The sequence below is a fragment of the Bufo gargarizans genome, chromosome 7 (assembly GCF_014858855.1).
Source record: "Bufo gargarizans isolate SCDJY-AF-19 chromosome 7, ASM1485885v1, whole genome shotgun sequence".
NCBI classification, from domain to species: domain Eukaryota; kingdom Metazoa; phylum Chordata; class Amphibia; order Anura; family Bufonidae; genus Bufo; species Bufo gargarizans.
Window position 1 is genome coordinate 149,765,481 of NC_058086.1, and position 24,344 is coordinate 149,789,824.

Sequence of the window (24,344 nt, forward strand, 5' to 3'; positions counted from 1 at the left end):
GGCTGGCACTGCCTTTTTGGCAAATAAATGACGGCTTGGAACTCTCCACCTCGGCTCGGCACAAGCCATAAGTTCGTTGAAAGGTCACTTGAAAAGGGAGGGACTGCAGCACCAGCAACTTGGACAGGAGCATATTCAGCTTCTATGCCGTTGGATGAGTGCACTCATACTATTGTCTCTTGGCAATCGCTTCGGTGAGCAATTGCAGAAGGATGACTGACGAGGAGGAGGAGGAGCAGGAGCATTAGGACCAGCAGATGATGGGAAGGACAGACAGCTTCCTTCGGCTGAGGTCGTGGAGCCTTGACTGCCTGAAACCTGGTGCGTGCCACTGGGTAATGCAGCGGTTGCTGCGGCAGGCTGGACCACCACATCAGAGCCATGGTTCTCCCAGGTCACTTTATTGTGACGCTGCATATGTTGACGCAGGGCCGTGGTGCCAAAATTGGCACCCTGGCCGCGCTTCGCCTTCTGCCCGCAGATTCTACATATGGCCATGTTCACCTCCTCCAGTGGCTTAACAAAAAACTGTCACACCGCCAAGTAGAAGATTTTACACCCAACACTACACACTGACTGACTGCTACCGCCGCTGCTTCCGTGAACCCGTACACCACTACTTTCTGGGCAGGTAGGCTTTTGGGAAGCAGTTGATCTACCCTGGGCAGGTTTGGCTACTAACCTCCCACTGCTACCACCCTGCTGACTCCCCCCTTAAATTAAGGGTGACAGACACTGGGTTTGATTAAGGGGGCAGGGGAATGGATAAGGGTGACACTGGGTATGATTAAGGGGCAGGGGACTGGCTTTGGTTGACACTGGGTATGATTAAGGGGGGCAGGGGACTGGGTAAAGGTGACAGGGTATAATTAAGGGGGGCAGGAGACTGTCTATGGGTCACACTGGGTATGATTAAGGGCCTCAATCATTCCCAGTGTCACCCATAGCCAGTCTCCTGCCCCCCTTAATCATACCCTGTCACCTTTACCCAGTCCCCTGCTGCCCCCCTTAATCATACCCAGTGTCAACCAAAGCCAGTGCCCTGCCCCTTAATCATACCCAGTGTCTGTCACCCTTATCCAGTCCCCTGCCCCCTTAATCATACCCAGTTTCTGTCCCCCCTATCCAGTCCCCTGCCCCCCTTAATTAGACCCTGCCCCCATTTAATGAAAGATATTCGGTAAAAAAAAAACAAAAAAAAAACCTATAAGAACAGGTACTCACTATTTGAAGTCTTCTGCTCCCTCCCTGTCTGCAGAGCACCGGCCGCCGCCCTCACACATTGAGCGGATCCTTCCGCAGTACTTGGATGCTGCGCCCCTAAGCTCCTCCTCCATGCTCCGGAACATGACCTGGCAGCTGCAGTGGCTCAGCTCGCCAGGCTCGCCTCACACAATCTCGGGCCTGCTGTAAGAGACCGACTGCGAGCTGTGCCGGGCTGTGTCTGTGTTCATGGGTTGTGTCTGATGAACCCACCAACTCTTGGCTGGGGGTGTCTGATGTCACTTGGGACGAAGTGGATGACCGAGTCAACCATTCAAGAACAGCTGGGTTGCTGGTCAAGACATGACCGCTAGATGACACTGGGAGTTCAGGCCTCTCGCTGCAACTCCTGCTGCCACGCCCTCTTACTCTGCTGCGACCTGTGCCAGAAAAATGTAGGCCTCTGCCACGCCCCTGTGCAGGGCCTGGCACTTCTCTGTCTGACATACTGTTAGATCAAATAAATAAATAAAAAGGAAATGAAAACACCCCAAAAAAATTAGTAATTTTCTCACTTCACCACACAACGGCTTATAAGCCCTTTTTTCCCACTAATACACGCCAAAAAGGGCTGTCATTTTCTCACTTCACCACACAACGGCAAATACTTTATTTGTGCCACTAATACACACAAAAAAGGGCTTTAGAACATATAACTGCACTGCTGAACGACAAATATATTTTTCTTTTGCCACTTATACACTCCACAAAAGGGATTTGGAACATATATCTCTACACCGCTAAACGGCAAATAGGCCTTTATTTTTTTTCCCACTTATACACGACACAAAAGGCTTTAGAACATATAATTGCACCGCAGAACAGCAAATATATTTGTCTTTTGCCACTAATACACAACAAAAAGGGCTTTAGAACATATAACTGCACCACTGAACAGCAAATACAGTTTTTTATTGTGCCACTAATACACGACAAAAAGTTTTAGCACTTCACCACACAACGGCTAATGAGCCCTTTTTTCCCCATTAATAGAAGCCAAAAAATGCTTTAGAACACATAACTGCACCGCACAAGGGAAAATAAGACATATAAATATTTCCTTGTAATAAACCCTATTAATGGCTGTATCAAACAGCTCTTGCACCCCAATAACAAGAACGGTTTGCTGGAATTGCAGAGCTGTATGATGGCAATTTGGATCCCCAGTCAGTGCAGCAAGGTGTAATAGGATTGTTCCTATTACCCAGGCTGTAACCTCCCCTACTGAACCCTGTTCAACATAAATGCTGTGGAATTATTCCTCCCTATTCTATCTCTACACCTTGAATAATCTTTCCCCGTACTTGTAAATGTTTTTTTCCCCACAATCAAGTCTTTCCTAGCACTGTCCCTAGCGCCTGCTGACGTCTCTCCCTGCACTAAGTACACTGGAAAATGGCAGAATCCAAGATGGCTGAGGCTATTTTCATCACAGGGCTGGCTGATGATTGGCTGCATGCATGCATAGCATTATGGGTGATCCCGCATTCCCAGAGTTCCTTGCTCCATGTCCTCACATGTGCAGCAGCCATTTTAGGAAAAAATGCGATACGTTACCACGAAGCGTTAGGAAATTTAGATTTGGTGCAAATAAATTTTTTACGGAAATTCGGATCGAATTCCACTTCGTCAACTTTGATTTGCTCATCTCTAGTCACCACTTTACAAAGCTAGAATACCCATTATTAGAACATTGCACTATGAAAGCCTGCAGTAGAAGCACCAATCATATTGCCACTAAAAGCTAGCCAGGTTCCTTCTATATAATAGTATGAGGCCAGCACACATTATCTACAGTATCTTTCCACTTTGCATTCCAGTACCACATTCAGTGTGCATGTTTGCAAGTGAACTATAAGTGGATTAATAGGGTCTCACTTCACTTTAACTCTGTGAGGGATACTCTAAAGCTATTTGCATGCCTTTTTATGCAGAATTATTTCTTCATAACATGTCGGATGTTGTAAATATGGTTTTCACAATGTGTGTAAAGCTGATTAACAACCTCTTTGAGCATTGTAACTTGTAGTTGGTGTAACTTAAAGTGTGCTAAACTTTCAGATAAATTTTCCATGTTTGTATGCATGTGTGTTGGCATGATCATTATATGACTTGTATCTGGATTTTTAGCAGTTTTCTCCTGTGCATGTCACCCCGGGGTGCAGTGACCTGTTGGTTCACTGCTAAAGGGTTAATGCTATGGTTCACTATTAAAATAGTTCACAGTGATGCTAACAGCTCTTTCAGTGGTATAAATGGCTAAAGTAACTTTCCTATGCACTGTGTATTCCAAATGTCTAGTGTATGGGTAGGAAATAGTTGACTGGAAGTCCCTAGTGATGGTTGCCAGGCCTTGGGTTAGCCCCAAATCCTTAGGTTAGGAGTTCCTGGCAAGTAAGCTGAAGTAGAGGAGAGGAAGTGTATGCTGCTGCTGGTGTGTAAGCCAGACAAGGTAACGCAGAAGAAAACAGTTCATCTCCAGGGAGACACCATCCCTGTGAGTGAAAAGGTACCAGAAGAGCAACTGTGCTAAGAACTAACCCCTAAAGGAGAAAATAACTGACTCTATAAAAAAGGGACAATGCTTGGACAAGAAAGTTATTGAAATGTAATGCTTGTTTACCTGCCACACTACTGAACTGGACTGGACAAACGTTTTAGGACTACACCCCGCATTAGGGCATCGCAGATAGATAATAAGAGAAATTGCATGGCTTTGGTCATTTAGAAACATTGCTTGCATCTAAGAAAAGAGACTCAGGGACAACAATCATACTGCGTACCACATATTCGTAGCCTTTGGGAAAAGCCTACTCAGTGTTATATTTTGAGACTATGCCTCCTACTTCAATTTGCACTGTTACACCCATCATCCACTCTGTAGAAGAGAGACTATACCGTAATTGGCATTAATCAAGCCAGCCTGGCCTTATGTCTCAATAACCGACATGGATGGGACTCCGTTCTCCTGCCTTGCTCCACTGCTCATCTAACACCAAGGGCACCACAACCACCAACTATAAGTGGAAGAAGGGTTATGCCAAGGGAACACAAGGGTGAAGACTACTATCATTACTAAAGCTAACATGGCCACTACCACCAATACTGTCCTCCAGCTCTTCTCTCCCGGGCCGGTTGCAGAGGCACTATATAGGACAATATAGAGATATACTGTGAAGTATAGAAGTGACTAATGCAGTGATGTGATATATAACACTTACTAGGTTCAAAATCTGCTGAATCATGCTTGTCTGCTTGTTTATCTATGCACTTCCTCCCACCTTTCCATAGACTTCTATTGGATGATGTAATCTCATAGTTTATTTGGGCTGACAGCCATTCTACGTCTCACAAAATTCAGAGAGAAGGTTTAAAAAGGAGGGGGGGGGAGTCTTTGGCCATGGCATTTTTCTTTGATAAGATATATTACAAAGTTTATATGTATATATATATATATATATATATATATATATATATACAGTACAGACCAAAAGTTTGGACACACCTTCTCATGAAAAGAGTTTTCTTTATTTTCATGACTATGACAATTGTAGATTCACACTGAAGGCATCAAAACTATGAATTAACACATGTGGAATTATATACATAACAAAAAAGTGTGAAACAACTGAAAATATGTCATATTCTAGGTTCTTCAAAGTAGCCACCTTTTGCTTTGATTACTGCTTTGCACACTCTTGGCATTCTCTTGATGAGCTTCAAGAGGTAGTCACCTGAAATGGTTTTCACTTCACAGGTGTGCCCTGTCAGGTTTAATAAGTGGGATTTTTTGCCTTATAATGGGTTGGGACCATCAGTTGCGTTGTGGAGAAGTCAGGTGGATACACAGCTGATAGCCCTACTGAATAGACTGTTAGAATTTGTATTATGGCAAGAAAAAAAGCAGCTAAGTAAAGAAAAACGAGTGGCCATCATTACTTTAAGAAATGAAGGTCAGTCAGTCTGAAAAATTGGGAAAACTTTGAAAGTGTCCCCAAGTGCAGTCACAAAAACCATCAAGCGCTACAAAGAAACTGGCTCACATGCGGACCGCCCCAGGAAAGGAAGACCAAGAGTCACCTCTGCTGCGGAGGATAAGTTCATCCGAGTAACCAGCCTCAGAAATCGCAGGTTAACAGCAGCTCAGATTAGAGACCAGGTCAATGCCACACAGAGTTCTAGCAGCAGACACATCTCTAGAACAACTGTTAAGAGGAGACTGTGTGAATCAGGCCTTCATGGTAGAATATCTGCTAGGAAACCACTGCTAAGGACAGGCAACAAGCAGAAGAGACTTGTTTGGGCTAAAGAACACAAGGAATGGACATTAGACTAGTGGAAATCTGTGCTTTGGTCTGATGAGTCCAAATTTGAGATCTTTGGTTCCAACCACCGTGTCTTTGTGCGACGCAGAAAAGGTGAACAGATGGACTCTACATGCCTGGTTCCCACCGTGAAGCATGAAGGAGGAGGTGTGATGGTGTGGGGGTGCTTTGCTGGTGACACTGTTGGGGATTTATTCAAAATTGAAGGCATACTGAACCAGCATGGCTGCCACAGCATCTTGCAGCGGCATGCTATTCCATCCAGTTTGCATTTAGTTGGACCATCATTTATTTTTCAACAGGCCAATGACCCCAAACACACCTCCAGGCTGTGTAAGGGCTATTTGACCATGAAGGAGAGTGATGGGGTGCTGCGCCAGATGACCTGGCCTCCACAGTAACCGGACCTGAACCCAATCGAGATGGTTTGGGGTGAGCTGGACCGCAGAGTGAAGGCAAAAGGGCCAACAAGTGCTAAGCATCTCTGGGAACTCCTTTAAGACTGTTGGAAGACCATTTCAGGTAACTACCTCTTGAAGCTAATCAAGAGAATGCCAAGAGTGTGCAAAGCAGTAATCAAAGCAAAATGTGTCTACTTTGAAGAACCTAGAATATTACATATTTTCAGTTGTTTCACACTTTTTTGTTATGTATATAATTCCACATGTGTTAATTCATAGTTTTGATGCCTTCAGTGTGAATCTACAATTTTCATAGTCATAAAAATAAAGAAAACTCTTTGAATGAGAAGGTGTGTCCAAACTTTTGGTCTGTACTGTATATATATATATATATATATATATATATATATTGCAGGGTTTGGCTCTGGTAGACAGGATTAGCGGACGCAGTATAGAGGCAACAACAAGTTCTTTGGATCAAACAGTTCAGTATTTTATTCACACTTTAGGCAAGTGACAAAACAAGCAGCACCAACCTGTTTTCACGCCAAACAGGTAGCAAGCCTTCATCCAGACACAAGGCTCCCAAATCCCAGCACAGAGACCTCGCTTCTGAACCAAGCTGCCTATTTAAGGACAGCCAGGTGCTGCCAAAACCCGGACCGGCACTTAAAATCCAGTCCGGTATTTGACCTCAACATTAGCTGTACCTCCTCAGATATGGCTTGTCGCCGAGCCTCAGGTACCCGGTATGGTTTTAATCGGACTTTTGCCTGAGACTCAGTGACAATGTCATGCTGGATTATAGAAGTGTATCCAGGGAGGTCCGTGAACACATCCGTGTTCCGACTAACGAACTCCCTGGCCTCCTGAGTTTATTTAGAGGAGACTCAGGAAGCCGGGGAGTAAATTCACATGGGAAACATGCTCTGGCTTTCGCCGCCCTGGCTGGTGTACCTTGTAGTTTACATCTCCAATTTTCTAGAGTACCTCTTAGGGCCCCTGCCACCTAGCCAGGAACCTACTGTCCATGGTCAGCACCAGAAAATATTAGGGGCAATTGAACATCTGAAGTTAAAGAGAGAGACACAATTGGTCTTGAGCAAAGTACTTTTTCAAGCTAGGCTCCTTATACTCAGGAAATGGATAAAGGAAGATCCTCCGACAGTGGGACAGTGGCGAGAAGCCGTTGTCAATTTGATCAAAATGGAACGGGTGACTATATAAAAAAATCTGAGAAACTTGATGAAATATAGAAAAAATTGTTATATTAGGGCTGGAAATGTTTTTTTTTTTTCCTTCTCGTCCCTCTTCCTAAGGCCTCTTTCACACGACCGTTTTTTTTTTTTTCGTTTTGAGGGCCGTTTTTTGCGTTCCGTATACGGTCCGTATACGGTCCGTATACGGAACCATTCATTTCAATGGTTCCGCAAAAAAACGGAATGTGTTCCGTATGCATTCCGTTTCTGTATTTCCGTTTTTCCGTTCCGATGAAAGATAGAACATGTCCTATATTTGGCCGCAAATCACGTTCCGTGGCTCCATTAAAGTCTATGGGTCCGCAAAAAAAAGGAATGCATACGGAAATGCATCCGTATCCGTTCCGTTTTTTGCGGAACCATCTATTGAAAATGTTATGCCCAGCCCAATTTTTTATATGAAATTACTGTATACTGTATTTGCCATACGGAAAAACGGAACGGAACAACGGAACGGAAACTGAACCACAACGGAAGCAAAAAACGGAACAACGCATCCGTGAAAAACGGATCCGCAAAACACTGAAATGGACATACTGTCGTGTGAAAGAGGCCTAAGGGTGATGGGTGGGTATTTGGGATAAAATAGAAGGGAAGGGAAAAGGAAAAAGAAAAAGGTCATTATAATATTTACCAATTTGTAATATGGATTTTTATTTTGTTGAATTGAAGTGTTTTGGGTATGTATATGTTTTTATAAAAATCGAAATAAAGACAAATGTTTAAAAAAAAAAAGAATTTTCCATAACTTTGCTTATCTCTAGTTGCCACCATAATTACTACAATTAAATGCTGCGGCTATAAAGTGTAAACAAGTACTGGAAAAATTAGAACAGTCTCAAATATTACTGTATTTGTATTACTGATGAAAACAGAAATATTAGCAGTCTTAGAATAGGCACTTAGAATAGTGGAAGTAAAACCTTTACATGAGCACTGGAATGAATGAATGAATGTGGATCATCCTGTCAGAGTTACATGCTCTATAAACATATATTTAGGCCTCATGCACATGACCATATTTATATTGCGGATCTGCAGTTTGCAGATACTGGTCTTACGCATGCTGCATTTTCCTATTGCGGAACATCTGCATTTTTTATGGACCCAGAAATGAACAGGTCCGTATGTGAGCTACAGAAAATGCAGATCACATGTGGACCCAAACAACAGCCTTAGGCTACATGCACACGAACGTTGTTTGTTTCCGTGTCCATTCCGTTGTTGTTTTTTTGCGGATAGTATGCAGACTCATTAATTTTAATTGGTCCACAAAAAATGCGGACAGCACACTGTGTGCTGTCCGCATCAGTATGTCCATTCGGTAGCCCCGCAAAAAAAAATAGAACATGTCCTATTCTTGTCAGTTTTAGGCATTTTTACAATGGATCCTCAAAAAAGAAAAAAACACAAATATGGCATATGGATATCATCTTTTTTTTTGCAGATCTACAATTTGCGGACCGCAAAACACATATGGTCGTTTGCATGTAGCCTTAGGTTAAGGGTCCATGCACAAGTCCATAGAATGGGTGCGGACCCATTCATTCTCTATGGGGCAGGAATGGATGCGGACAGCACACAGTGTGCTGTCCGCATCCGCATTTCCGGAGCGCGCCCCCGATCTTCCGGTCCGCGGCTCCAGAAAAAAATTGAACATGTCCTATTCTTGTCCGCAATTGTGGTGACGTCAGATCACATGCTCCAATCACATGGTCCATCACCGTGGTGATGGAGCATGTGATCTGATGTCACCACAGGTCCTTTAGCCCACAGCTCATCATTAAAGAAGTAAAGAAGAGACCGGGAACTACGCGATCAAGAGGAGAAGGTGAGTTAATTTTTTATTTATTTTTAACCCCTCCAGCACTATTATACTATGCATTCTGTATTCAGAATGCTATTATTTTCCCTTATAACCATGTTATAAGGGAAAATAATACAGTGAATAGACTGTCACCTAGAACCCATGCGTGAAAATCGCACCGCATCCGCACTTGCTTGCTCTAGATCAATTTTTGCAGGATAACATGCTGAACTGGATAGACAATTGTCTTTTTTCAGCTTCATGAACTGTTACTATGTGTCTATATTGCAGTCTGCAAACTACGGATCCATAAAATACAGATATGTTCCATGTGTAATCCTCATTTTTCTCACTCCCATTACTAGAAATTACCATTCTTATCTGCAGTACGGACAAAAATGGGGTATGTTCTATAATTTGTGGAATGGACATGCCTATGTGGACCCATAGAAATGAATGAGCCCATGGGCAAGCCACAAAAAATGTGACGCAAACATGAATGCAAAATACAGTTGTGTGCATGAGCGCGCATGATGCCTAAATCTGGAAGTGATAATCCACCTTATGGCACCACTAGAGGCAGTTTGGGGACTTACTGCAGATCCCTCATTACTCATATATAATCTCAATATCCAACTGTGCGATAGAATGTTACATAAATAATGTCCTGTAATTTACCCCTCAGGTTGTATGTTGTACAAGTCATGGTTAAATTGGTTATTCATGAACCTCCTTGTCATCCATCGAGACATGGCTGTTGGCATTATATTGTTCATCCAGTTGTAGTAACGACGTATAAATCCCAAATCAAAAGGAAGTCCTCCTTTTCCAAGCCGTTTAATAACCCATACCCCTTGTCTAGAACTGAGATATACCTGTAAACAAAAAATAATGGACCAGGTCAAATACTGTCATGTCAAATAAAATGTGAGCTATAAGAGTTTGGAAATCAGACTTTTCTCTCTTACAAACAAATCTGTGTCCTTTACTGTAACTGCCAGCATTGCTATTTTGTTATTTTTATGCAGGGCCACCATCAGAGTAGTTCTGATTGTACTGTAGTCAGGTGCCCCAGGCTGCTGGGGGCTCAGCTACTTTGGGTATCTGACATCCGCAGCCTCATTAATATTCACTTCAGTGCAGTGAATATGAATAAAGCAGTGTCTCTTGGTCCACCTGGTTGGGGGAGGGGCCCGCTCCCAGCACATAGACTTTTTATTAAAGAAACAAAAGGAAACAAATTTACAAGCCTCTGTGAGGATTTGAACTTCAGACCCTCCATATGGTAACAGAGATGGTTCATAGGACATGGGGGAGTGTCAGAGCTACATAATTGAGCTCCTGATTCTGATAGAAGAACTGCTTCAACACTGCTTCTGAAGAGCAGAGAGGCTCCTGTGTATCTGTAAATCTGATCTCCCCCTCCTTATCAGCTTTCTGAGCTCCCTAGAAAACAAATATAGTGGAAAGTAATGGAAGTGAGGTCACTGTGGTACAGTACTGGCAGATTCCATATAAGAGAGACACCCACTGCTTGTGAGAGAAATGCATCTAGCTATGCAGCTGAAATGGGATACTATGGCTGGGGAAGACATTAAGGAAGCCCAAACACCTTTTTTTTCAGTTAACGCCCAGTGCAGTACATATACGGTGCAACTGGATGTGACTTAACGCGCCTGCCCGATCAGCGGCAGGGGTCCAGCAGTCACTGATAGCCGGACCCCTGCTGTTTGCGCCGGCATTGGTGAAATCACCGATGCCGGCGAATTAACCCCTGCACGGCGATCCCTGCACGGGAGGAAGCAGCCATCGGGTTCCCACGCTGCTGTGACGGGGACCCAATGGCAGGGAAGGCAGCTCAATGCCTTCCTTAGGCATCGTGGCTGCCTTCTGGGAGAGCCTGTGAGATCCAGCCCCCTGGATCTCACAGGCAAGCAGGCTGTAAGTGTATTACAGTATGTAATACACTTACAGCCAACGCATCACAATACAGAAGTATTGTGATGCATTGTAAAGGGGATCAGAGCCCCCAAAAGTTGAAGTCCCATAGTGGAACAAAAAAATAAAGTGAAAAAGCTTAAAAAAAAAAAGTTTTCAATTTTTTTAAAGTTTCAAGTAAAAAAAAAGCATCCTTTTCCAAAAAAAAAGTTAAAAAAAAAGTAAAAAATAGGGAAAAAATAAAAGTAGACATATTAGGTATCACCATGTCCGTATCGACTGGCTCTATAAAAATATCACATGACCTAACCCCTCAGTTGAACACTGTCAAAAAAATTAAATAAAAACTGTGCTAAAAAAAAACATTTTTTGTCACCAGAAAATCACTAAAAGTGCAACACCAAGCGATCAAAAAGGCATATGCCTCCCAAAATAGCATCAATCTAACCGTCACCTCATCTTGCAAAAAATGAGCCCTACCTAAGACAATCACCCACAAAATAGAAATAAACTATGTCTCTCAGACTATGGAGACACTAAAACTTATTATTTTTTTTGTTTCAAAAATGCTTTTATTGTGTTAAATGTAAAAAAAATAAAAAAGGTAGACATATTAGGTATCACCACATTCATAACAACCTGCTCTATAAAAAATACCAAATGATCTAACGCCTCGGGTGAACACCGCAAAAAAATAAAAATAAAAAAGCTATTTTTTGACACCTTACATCACAAAAAGTGCAATAGCAAGCAATCAAAAAGTCATACGCACCCCAAAATAGTACCAATCAAACCGTCATCTCTTCCCACATAAAATGGTACCCTATCTAAGACAATCGCCCAAAAAATTAAAGAAACTATGGCTCTCAGACTATGGAGACACTAAAACATGATTTTATTTTTTTTTCAAAAATGATATCACTGTGTAAAACTTACATGAATAAAAAAAAGTATGCATATTAGGTATTGGTGAACACTGTAAAAAAAAATGGTGTCAAAAAAGCCATTTTTTGTCAGCTTACATCGTCTTCATTTTCCATTAATTCTTGTGGAACACCTGAAGAGTTAACAAAGTTTGTAAAATCAGTTTTAAATACCTTGAGGGGTGTAGTTTATAAAATGGGGTCACTTTTTTTGAGTTTATACTCTAGGGGTGCATCAGAGGGTCTTCAAATGTGACATGGCAGCTTAAAATAATCACAGGGAAATCTGCTTTCCAAAAACCATATGGCATTCCTTTCCTTGTGCGCAATCCGTGTGCCCGTACAGCAGTTTACAACCACATATAGTGTGTTTCTGTAAACTACAGAATCAGCGCAATAAATATTGAGTTTCGTTTGGCGTTTAGTGGAAACATTGATTAAAATGGAAAACCCAAAAAGTGAAATTCTGAAATTTCATCTCCATTTTCCATTAGTTCTTGTGGAACACCTAAGGGGTTAACAAAGTTTGTAAAATTAGTTTTGAATACCTCATGGGGTGTAGTTTCTAAAATGGGGTCATTTTGGGTGGTTTCTATTATGTAAGCCTCACAAAGTTACTTCAGACCTGAACTGGTCCTCAAAAAGTGGGTTTTGGAAATTTTCGGAAAAATTTCAAGATTTGCTTCTAAACTTCTAAGCCTTCTAATGTCCCCAAAAAATAGAATGACATTTACAAAATGATCCAAACATAAGTAGACATATGGGGAATGTAGCGTAGTAACTATTTTTGTAGTTATTACTATCTGTTATAAAAGTAGAGAAACTGAAAGTTTATACATATAAATGATTTTTTTTTTTACTCAATTTTACCACTGTCATGAAGTACAATATGTGATGAGAAAACAATCTCAAAATGGTCTGGATAAGTAAAATTGTTTTAACGTTATTACCACATAAAGTGACACGTCAGATTTGCTAAAAATGGCCTGGGCAGAAAGGTGAAAAATGGCTTGGTCCTGAAAGGGTTAAGGGTTAAGTTAATCACCCTGATGCGCGCTTAACCACGCAGAACAGATGGAATTTAACTTCCATGGGTACTACTCTCTGTAGCGGAGGCAACCGTCTCCTGCTCCTCCTCCTCCTCCGCCTCCTCATCTTCATCCTCTAATTTGCACTGAGAAGACAAACTGAGGGGGGTCTGGCTATCACTCTGTGTAATGTCTTCCCCCATTTCCACCTCTTCCACATGCAAAGCGTCGTACTTATTTGTGAGCAGCGAGCGTTTGAGTAAACACAGAAGTGGGATGGTTACGCTGATAATAGCATTATCGCCGCTCAGCTCCTCGCTTGTGAATAGCAGAAGCTGACTGGAAAGGCAACAACCATGTTGCAGCTGGTATTCCACAACTGCCCGCTGCTGCTCACAAACATGCGGAATGTGGAGTTCCAGCGCCAGTGAGCTTGCAATTTCCAGCGCTGCTGCAGCGTTGACAGACTGGCTGAAGCTGTCCATGACTTACGGAAATGTGCACACATGCAGCGCACCATCACCAGTAACTTAGGCAAATTGGGGTAGGTTTTGAGAAACCCCTGAACCACTAAGTTTAAGACGTGGGATAGGCATGGGATGTATGTGAGCTTGCCGAGCTCCAAAGTCGCCAACAGGTTATGGCCATTATCAGACTCAAGTGGACCTTCCCAGTAACTGCATTGGTCAGGGCATGTGTGATGTTATGGGACACATGTTGGTGTAAGGCTGCACGGCATACCTTGAAAAATAGTGGTGGCTGGGTACTGCGTAATGCGGGACGGCCGCTGAGAGGCCTCAGTGTCCACAAGCCTACATGGCAACATTTCCAGGGCCAGTAATTTGGAAAGCTGCACATTTAGTGCTATGGCCTGTGGGTGGGTGGATGGGTATTTTTGCTTGCGTTCAAAGGCCTGGGGTAAGGACATTTGGACGCTGCGCTGGTACACGGAAGTGGATGTGGTCGCTGATGGTGCTTGCGAAGGTCCAGGTGCAGGGCCGGAGGCATCCGGGCCTGCACATGCAACAGAGGATTGACCAGCATGTAACACAGGGGAGGAGGCAGTGGTGTGACCCGCAGACACAGATTGTGGACCTAGGCCTTCGTCCCACTTATTACGGTGCCTGGATGCCATGTGGCGGATCATGCTGGTGGTGGTGAGGTTGCTAGTGTTCACGCCCAGGCTCATTTTGGTATGGCAAAGTTTGCAAACTACTATTCTTTTGTCGTCCACACTTTCCTCAAAAAAGTGCCAGACTGCGGAACATCTACCCCTTGTCAAGGGACATTTGCGCACAGGAGCGCCCCGTGGAACAGTTGCGGGCCTGTTTGGTGTGGCTCGCCTTCTCCCTTTTTCCACCCCACTGCCTCTTCCAGCCTGTTGCGGTGCTGCAGATCCCTCCACCTTCTGTACTGCTGTCCTTGCTCGCTTTCCACCTTCCTAGGTTGGGTCAGTGACTTTATCGTCCACCACCTCCTCTTCCACTTCCTCACCCTGCTCATCCTCCTGACTTGTTGACCTAACCATAACCTCAGTGACAACTGTGTCTCATCCTCTTCATCAACCTCTTGAGACAGTAATTGCCGTTGACTTATTGGCAACTGTGTCTCATCATCATCCATCTCATTAAACAGTAATTACCGTTCCCCACCATCATCTTCTTGTGACTGTGGATGCTCAAGAGTTTGGGAATCAGGGCACAAGATCTGTCCCTCTTCAAGCGTGCTTGGCGAGAGGGCCAAATCAAGGAATGGCGCTGAAAAGAGGTCCTCAGAATATCCGAGTGTGGGATCACTTGTTTACCCAGACTCTCCATGGTGGGAGGAAGGAGGATCAGGGTGAGGATTGTGTTGAGCAGACTCTTGGCTACTGAGACTGGACTTGGTGGAAGACAGGGTGGTGCTTAACCGACTGAAGCATTATCTGCTGCAATCCAACTGACCAACTGGTCGAACTGCAAACTGGGACATGAAGCTAGGTATCGTGGATGATTGTTTTTTTTGTGCAATAGCAGCAGGAACAGTTTCAATGCGCTCTGGGCCACGGTCTCTTCGTGCACCATCAGCATCACGGCCACTTCCCCGTCCGTTACTGTTCGTCTTCTTCATATTAAATGTTATATATGCTTGAAAGTATGTCACACGAACAGTAGAGTAGGATTTGGAAGTGTAAGTGCAAACAAATTTAAAAAGGTATTTGGGATGTGGAAACGTCACACAGGAGATATCCCTCACATAATGTCACTGCTGTCACCAGCGGCTAATAAAAAAAAACAGGGATTGTGGCGCAGCTAATGTCACTGTCCGCAGCGGACACCGTCTACGGAAAAAGTACAGTGGATGTCACAGATATTTTTTGGATGCGCACACTTTTGGATGCGCACAGTAGATGTGGCACAGCTAATGTCACTGTCACGGACGTTCCCGTGGTAGAAACCAGGAGATCAGAGAGACTGGCAACACGTGGGTTAAATTGACAAGTTCCTTGTGGATCTTATTGTGTCTGTGTTTTGGTGAATGCCACACCCCTCACTTCAGGTGTTGCTTGTTGGTAATTTACTTTCCCCATAAGTAGCCGCTTCTCACTCTTGGAGGTGCGGTTTATAGATTTTCTTCCTGTCTTACTAGCTGGTTGGTTGTACTCTATGATGCTTCTGGAGTAGTTTTATACTTTAAGCTAAGTCTTGTATTTTCTTATTTTATTGTGTTTGTTATTTTCCCTGTTGTTTGTATCTGGGCCTGAGACAGAGACTTCCATTCGTCCATCTGGGGAGGAATGGGTTGTCTGTGGTCCTAACCTTATTCCAGGGCCTTATAGGGAAATAAGGGCCTAGGTATACTGCATATGAATATTCCTACCTTCAAGGTCTATTCATATTGATAGGTAGTTAGGGCCCGGATTAGGGTTGTTTAGGAGGTGACCTGTTCCTTCCTTAGTTTCCAGGCCCAGTTACTGTTCCCCTTCCCTCCTGTGTTCAGTGTGGAGTTTTTCCCCCACACTGACCGTGACAGTGACTGTCCGCAGTGGACACTGTCTACGTAAAAAGTACACTGGATGTCACAGATATTTTTGGGATGCGCACACTTTGCACAGTAGATGTGGCGCAGCTAACATCACTTTCTGCAGCGGATACCGTCTACGTAAAAAGTACACTGGATGTCACAGATATTTTTTGGATGCGCACACTTTACACAGCAGTTGTGGCGCAGCTAATGTCACTGTCCGCAGCGGACACCGTCTATGGAAAAAGTACACTGGATGTCACAGATATTTTTTGAATGCGCACACTTTACACAGTAGATGTGGCGCAGCTAACATCACTCTCTGCAGTGGACACTGTCTACGTAAAAAGTACACTGGATGTCACAGATATTTTTGGGATGCGCACACTTTACACAGTAGATGTGGTGCAGCTAACGTCACTTTCTGCAGCGGACACCGTCTACGTAAAAAGTACACTGGATGTCACAGATATTTTTTGGATGCGCACACTTTACACAGGAGTTGTGGCGCAGGTAATGTCACTGTCCGCAGCGGACACCCTCTATAAAAAAAAGTACATTGGATGCCACAGATATTTTTGGGAAGCGCACACTTTACACAAGAGATGTGGCACAGTTTATGTTGCTGTCTGCAGCTGCCTAAACTATTGTACGCTATTTAGCGCAGGATGCGCTAAAAATAGATATTGCTGCCACACACAATAGTCCTTAAAAAGACTTTTGGGTCTCTGAAAAGTTTTTCTATAAAAAATATTCCCATATCACTCCCTACACTGTCTGTCCCTTCCTCAGCACAGCTTTCCCTGAATAAGCCTGAGCTGAACACGCGTCATTGGATGCTATACAGCACCCCGATTACGCGTTCCAGCCAGCCAATCACTGTAATGCCAGTAACCAACATGGCTACGACATTACAGTGAGGGCAGTACTTACCTGCATGTTTATTGGCTGTGTAGCAGCCAAGAAACGTGCAGGGAGGAGATTCGTCCGAATACCGCCATGTGTCGAGCATCTAGATGCTTGAGCCAAACTAGTGTTCGATCGAGCATGCTTGATCAACACTAGTAGCAATCTTAGTAGCTGAGCCCGCTAGGTAAGGGGAAAGGGGAAGACAGGACCCACCACAGGACACAGAAACCTGGTAAAGGTGTGTAGAGCCACTGTAACACTGATGTTTGATCTATGTTCATTAAGTCTTGACCTTTGTCCAATATACAACTTCCTACATGGGCACTTCAAACAATAAATCACATTACTCATAGTGCTGAAGTGGAAGGAAAGGACATCCCTCGGCGCAAGGAACCAACCAGGTGCGTATGTCGTATCTTCAGAAATATTTATTGCAAGCTCATAAGGGTTTCGGGGACAAATTCCCCTTCATCAGGTGAAATAATGTTGCAACATTATTTCACCTTATGAAGGGGAATATGTCCCGAAACGCGTAGTGAGCTTGCAATAAATATTTCTGAAGATAGGACATACGCACCTGGTTGGTTCCTTGCGCCGAGGGATATACTTTCCTTCCACTTCACATTAATCCTCCGTGTGGGCCCAGGCATGCTCATCTGAGGACCTCTGCATCTGTGGCTGCATACCTACCTATCCACTGGGGATTGGTTTCTTCCCCGACACGTTTACATTAGTGTTGTGCCTACATTTGCACAACCGTTCAAGGTGAGCCTCCGCCATTGGAGTTTATTCCTATTTCCCATACGTTTTCACCCTATGGTGCGCCCTGTGTGTTTTTTTTGTGCATGCAGTGAATATTACGCCTATTCAATCGATTACTCATATTGCTGGTAGGGCATGACCACATGTTCAGCTTTTTTATACAGTTTTTTTTTGCCAAAATCAGGTGCAGATCGCAAAAAGAGAAAGTATAAATGGCAGATACTACTTCTCTTTTTTGCAATCCACTCCTTTTGGCTTCATAAACTACATTAAAAAAACTTAAAGGCGTGGCTGAGACTAGTATTCTATGCTCGGTTTCTGGGCAATATATATGCATTGTCTGGGTACTCTTGCTCATTACAGAGAGCTCTAGGTATGCATAGTATGTTTGTGGAGTATTGTAGTCCAGGCAATGTCTCACCGAGTTTCTAGGAAAGATATTCAAATTAGCTAACCCCTTATTCCCTGACGAAGCCGCACCAGCAGTGAAACATGTTGGTACAGCTGACCAGACGTGGGAAAATATAATTAAGAACCGGTGTGACGCCAACCCATGTATCAATGATGGAACAGCGATAGTAATTGCAGGCAGGAAGAGAGTGTGTCAGCAGTGTGAGAATGCTGTAACGAGCCAAGCCGTTACATTCAATCAAAGGAATCTAAAACAGCCGTGCAGTATCATGGTTGTGCACAGGGGTGGATTGGCCATAAGACCCTACAGGGAAATTTCCCGGTGGGCTGATGCCTAGGATGGCCCCTTAAGCCCTCCTCACAGCCACCAGCCGTGTACACAATGATCTGATTCTCTCCTATGCACCTGGCCAGCAGCCGCAGGTGACCTCCTGAATTCAACTGTATTGACATCTTCAGGAAAGGGATACAGTTCAATACTGTGGTGCAGGTGGCAGCATTCTGTGCTGCACTTTGGTATTTGGTTCAGCTGTGGCAATATATTGCTCTGCACTATCCTATTACTGGCCCTGCATACATATGTTGGCCCTGCCTAAATATGTTGCCTTGCCGTCTGTTAATTTGGACCCACCTGCCACATGGGGCCACTTTTATGTTTTTTTCCAGGGCAACGTTTAGTTCCCAATCCGTCCATAGTTGTGCACAATAATAAGAGCTCACTAGGGGCTGCAAGTACATTGTCCAGCAGTAGCTGGCCTCTAAAACAGCCTGTGAGGACTGTGAAATTATAGTGCTCTGGCACGTAGAACAGCATCATATTTGAGAAAACACATGATACATTAGCAGCAGGGACACACTCCCTAGACACAGGGGGGAGCATTGAGGGCCTAAAATACTGGTCCATCGCTTGTAAGTCAGCTAATAATTTAAATCCATTATTCCATTACTGAAGCCCTTTTTTTTTGTTGTTTTTGAAAATATATAGTAAATAAAGGTTACGTTTTAAAACTGTCAGCGAGAGGATCCCTAGTGGAAATGTTTTGGCCATTCTGATTCTGTACCTTATTATTGATTATCCCTAGGATCCTAATCAAGGGATTACATATGTTCTCTACCACCAGAGGACAATCTAATTATGAAAATACACTGATTAAAAAGTTTGAAGCTACCACTAAAAATGTAGTGGATAAAAGAAATTGGGGAAATATATATATAAAGCACAGGGTAGTCTGTATAAACATGCTAGAGATGAATAAATCAATTCAATCAATTTGGAATTCATTCTGGATTTTCCCCAAAAACTGGATTCTAACAAACCCAAATATTTAGCAGTTAATTCCACGCAAATCAAGATACAGATAGAGAGAGAGAGAGAGAGAGAGAGAGAGCAATCCACACATGAAAAACATGTACCATTTAGCTTTCTTTCAGAAAAAATAAATACAAAATGAATGTTTCGCAACTACAGCATAGTTTACCAGGCTTCTCAGCTAACTAGGTTAATAGATCATCCAGGACAAAAACCTTTTTTTCAGACCAACGCAAACAGAATTGGCTTCCCTAGCTGAGAGGCCTTGTGGGACCATTGAGAGGGTACCAGTTCTATTATGGAGACCACTTAGCATATCTGATGACTATTGTAGGCTAGGTAGTCTCTCTCTCTCTCTTTCTCTCTCTCATCAATAAGATATAAATAAATATATCTACATACAACTGGCTTGCTCTTTTGATTAGAAAAACAGTAGTGAACTCCTGGCATTTACAGAGACATGATCAGAAGTATGGACATTTGTTTAGGGATATTCTTTTGTTTGCATATTAAAACAAAGAGAAGTTGGGTGCATATGAAAAAGGAATTTTTTCCTGCTTGCATTGTTAAAACTGTAGTGTGCTAGTTAAAGTTACACAGTGTAGAAACAAACCTGTGTGTGTTATGTTTGTTGCTTTTGAAACACTAAACTTTATTACCAACAAAACATCACCTAGAGGCAGAGACTTTCGCCTAGCAGTCAATCCGGTGACATCACCGGAACTAATGGGAGGTCTTTAGTGTTGCCCTAGCCCAGGGGCGTAGCTAAAGGCTCACGGGCCCTGGTGCAAGAGTTCAGCTTGGGCCCCCATTCCCTTAGTGCTTGTTGGCAAGGGGCAGGGGAGCACATATCCTTTCTGCTGCCAGAGGCAAACATTGAAAGGGCACCCCCTCATGCCAAATTCTTGACCTAACCCCTTCCCTCCAGCCAGTGGTCTAACTTGACCAGCATGCACTTTCTATAATGCCAGTGTCTTATGTGGCACAAGGGTTTTTGGGCCCCTCAGGCTCCTGGGCCCGGTAGCGACTGCTACCTCTGCACCCCCTATAGCTACGCCTGTGCCCTAGCCTGTAAAACAGCATAGAGAAGTGCTACAGACCGTCCATTAGTGAAGATGACGTCACCGGGAACACTGCTAGGTGGAAGCCTCCGCCTAGCAGTGTAAAAATGTAAACAAAACAGCCCTGGCTCTGAGCAATGCACTGCAGGGAAAGGGGGAGCATCGGACCTTAAAATCCTCTGATGCTCTCCTTAAACGTGCTGAATGGGTGAAAAAAAAAAAAAAAGGTTATGTCCGGGTTCAGAGCTGATGCCTTTAAATGACAGTAGGTAAAAAAAAAAGGTTAATATATGATAAAGCAAGGAGAAACTACAAACTACTGTGGCATGGAATTTTTTTTATATGACACATTATGTATATGATTTTTTTTATCAGAATAATTTTTATTGGTTATTAATAAAACTATTAATAAAATACAAATTTGTATACAATGACCAAGATCCTGTCAGTCAGTTACATGGACAGAAACTTAATGTTGTGATGATACAGAACAATACAAAAATACTGTTAAATAACTATATAACTTCTTACCCAACTCCCCCCCCCCCCCCCTTGCATTGCCCTGCAGAGAGATGATTACATTCACTTTACTCTCATTTTTATTTAGTAAACATATCTCAAAAGAGTCACAACCATGTAAATTGATAGTAAATTGAACACACGATCCTCACTAGTATATAGCTTAAGCTAAGGTAAATGTCCCAGTAGGGACAGTTGTCCTCTATCTATATGATTTAAAATGGCACATGATAGAGCATGTTGGGGCAAGGGAAAATGAGGAGGTGAATAGAAGAGCATTATTGCACAAAGAGGTTTATTGGATTGTCAGAAACATTGGAACATTGTAATGTTAGTGGTTTACCACGTACCGCACACATGAAATGTCACATGATGTGGGAGGAAGTCAGAATGATGATAGACTCTGTGCCTCTCACATGTCATGCTGAATCTTGCATACAAAGAAAATTAGATACAATACAAGAAACGTTGAAGACTTATCACACCCAACGTTTCGTGAGTATGGATTATTTTACTCACCTGAAAGCGATGTGAACAGTTAGCTGCTAAATTGGATTGATTGACTTAATACGGAGTGAGGTGAGACTCCTGGCAGACATTGTGTAAATTATGGTGAATGTGGATCTGTATTCTATTTAGCAATGATTAATGTATCTGCCCTACAATGGATGAAAACTCCTGAAAAGCATTCAGCATTCATGACGGGAATGTATAGTGATTACATCATGGACAGACCATCACAGTGTATTGACATCCCGGGAGAGCCGTTTACCTTACTGTAGGTAGGTTGTGATGTACATTGCAGAGCCCACACTAGAGATATACGTAGGGTTGTGCCCTGTACGTGTATACTGCACTGAAGATATAGACTGGTATAATGCAAATGTATGCACTGTATTATGTACATGTGTGCACTTTAAAGAGGCTCTGTAACCCGGATCGGCCCTACGCTACCAGGCATATAGCTTGGTAGGGTTGACCCAGCTAAGTAAAACCATACCTTTTTTACGTCCTTCGGTAATACGGTTCCAGAGAAATATGAACTTTTAAAGTTATGCAAATAAGCCATTTGTGCACCAGGAGAAGGGCTTTGATGACTGCTCCAGCAGCACCCCTGGTGTTCCACTATGACGCCCCTCTGCTTTTAATCACGCTCCCCTTTCCATTAGATTGACAGTGTTAGACCTCTTGGGTCTAGTGCTGTATCCCGCACCTGTGCACTCCCTTTGTAGAACGACGTGTGAGCACATCTTTATCTTCATCTGGACGAGGGAAGATGTACAGTGCACACACACCGTCATGTTACTGCACCCGGAAGTGGCGGCGTGGCCTACTTCAGAGTTGCTTAGGTCTGTAGTGAAAGCACATAAGCACATGGGAGAGCATAAATAGCAGTGCTCTGTAGACCTCATGGCAGAGGATGGAAGAATGATCTGAGAGCTGCTGCTGGAAAAAGATTCAGCAATGGCATGTATTCCTGCAAATACACATCGAGTCACATTATTATGACCACCACCAGAGTATCAAGAGTGACCGCCATATGCATCTAAATGGGCTGGGAGTGACTCCATAAGGTCCTGGTAGCTATAGTAATCTGGAGCCATACTGACTGCAGTGTATCCCACAACTGCTGGAGGGTAAACCTCAAAAATAAAATTAAACCATGATGGATGATTGTGCAATGCCTCCTGTTCGTCGACATGCCAGTTTATCCGATGTGTAAATGGGCCCATAAACTATAAATTCATTTATTATAGTGGAGTGAAATATACCTGTGCGGCTCTTGTGCATAATTCAGTAGCGATATCAACTCCAGTGTTGCCCATTCCAATTATTAATACTTGTTTTCCATCAAACCCAATGGGTTTCTTGTATTCTCGGCAATGTAGTACTTGGCCTTTAAACTTTTCAATACCTAAAAGAAAGAGAGGTGAAAAGGTAAACATACTTAGGGATTTTAACCCCTTGTACCTCGGGCCAGTTTTCACCTTAAGGAAAAAATTTGTTTTGCAAATCTGACATGTGTCACTTTATGTGGTAATAATTTTCGAACGCTTTTACTTATGCAAGCCATTCTGAGACTGTTCGCGTGACAAATTGTACTTCATGACAATGGTAAATTTGAGTCGATATATTTTACCTTTATTTATAAAAAAAATCCTAAATTGACCACAGATTTAGAAAAATTAGCAATTTTCTAAATTTTAAATTCTGTGCTTTTAAGACAGTGATACCTCATAAAATAGTTATTACTTTACATTTCAATATGTCTATTTCATGTTGGCATCATTTTGTAAATCTAATTTCATTTTTTTGGGATGTTAGATTGCGTACAATTTTAGATGCGACTTATTAAAATGTTTTAAGAAAATTTCCAAAACCCAATTTTTTGTGGGTTTTTGAAATTTTGACTTCAATTTACTTCATTTATGAAGTCACATTGTGGGGCTTACATAATAGAAACCACCCATAAATGAATGAATTTAGAAACTACACCCTCAAGGTATTCAAAACTGATTTTATAAACGTTGTTAACCCGTTTGGTGTTCCATTTTTTTCCAGGATATGGCCGAACCCCTGCATTGATCGGGTGTTCAGAGCTCTGGTGCCCGTCCCATCATCATGATGTACTATTTGGTTCAAGTCACTTCCTGCTGTGATGTACTAGTATATCATATGTCGCCAAGGGGTTCGAACCATTTAATAAATAAAATTAAAAAATTTGAATGTTTACAAAATAAAAGTTGCCCTACTGATCCTCCACCTCCACAGCTTTACATAAATTATTGGACACCACAGGAAAATGTAGAATGCCCCACCTCCCAAATTAGGGTGCGCTAATGGGTCATAGTTAGATCTGGCATTGTTTTCTGTCACTTTAAAAAAAACTTCCATCAAATATAGTTTTTTGGGCCACACTATAGGTATGCTGCATTTTCGGTAGAGATGAGTGAATTTCTTGAAGTTAATTTCAGGTCAGATTTTGATGAATTGATCACAAGTCCGAATTGATTTAACCCAAATCAAACGTGCTCCAGTTGTCCTTAAAATTGGTGTACAACACTCTGAGATTTCCTAGGACAGCAATATAAATGTCAGAGTGACAGCAACATACACTCACCTAAAGAATTATTAGAAACACCTGTTCCATTTCTCATTAATGCGATGATCTAGTCAACCAATCACATGGCAGTTGCTTCAAGACAATCTCCTGAACTCCAAACTGAATGTCAGAATGGGAAAGAAAGGTGGGCTACAACAGCAGAAGACCCCACCGGGTACCACTCATCTCCACTACAAATAGAAAAAAGAGGCTACAATTTGCACAAGCTCACCAAAATTGGACTGTTGAAGACTGGAGAAATGTTGCCTGGTCTGATGAGTCTCGATTTCTGTTGAGACATTCAAATGGTAGAGTCCGAATTT

The 24,344-nt window shown here is 42.8% G+C and overlaps 1 protein-coding gene across 6 annotated transcripts in view; it reads right to left on the reverse strand.

Annotated features, from left to right (window-relative positions):
* LOC122943227 (dimethylaniline monooxygenase [N-oxide-forming] 2-like) overlaps positions 1-24,344 on the reverse strand; it is a 108,623-nt gene that overhangs the window by 11,525 nt on the left and 72,754 nt on the right. For 4 of the 6 annotated variants that reach the window (XM_044300809.1, XM_044300811.1, XM_044300810.1 and 1 more), the window contains 3 exons: positions 24,254-24,310; positions 22,691-22,833; positions 9,734-9,930 (listed from right to left, as the gene is read on the reverse strand). In XM_044300809.1, coding sequence (XP_044156744.1) covers positions 9,734-9,930; positions 22,691-22,833; positions 24,254-24,310 — 397 coding nt within the window. The remainder of the gene's footprint in view (positions 1-9,733; positions 9,931-22,690; positions 22,834-24,253; positions 24,311-24,344) is intronic. The other 2 variants (XM_044300813.1, XM_044300814.1) reach the window with 1 other exon arrangement.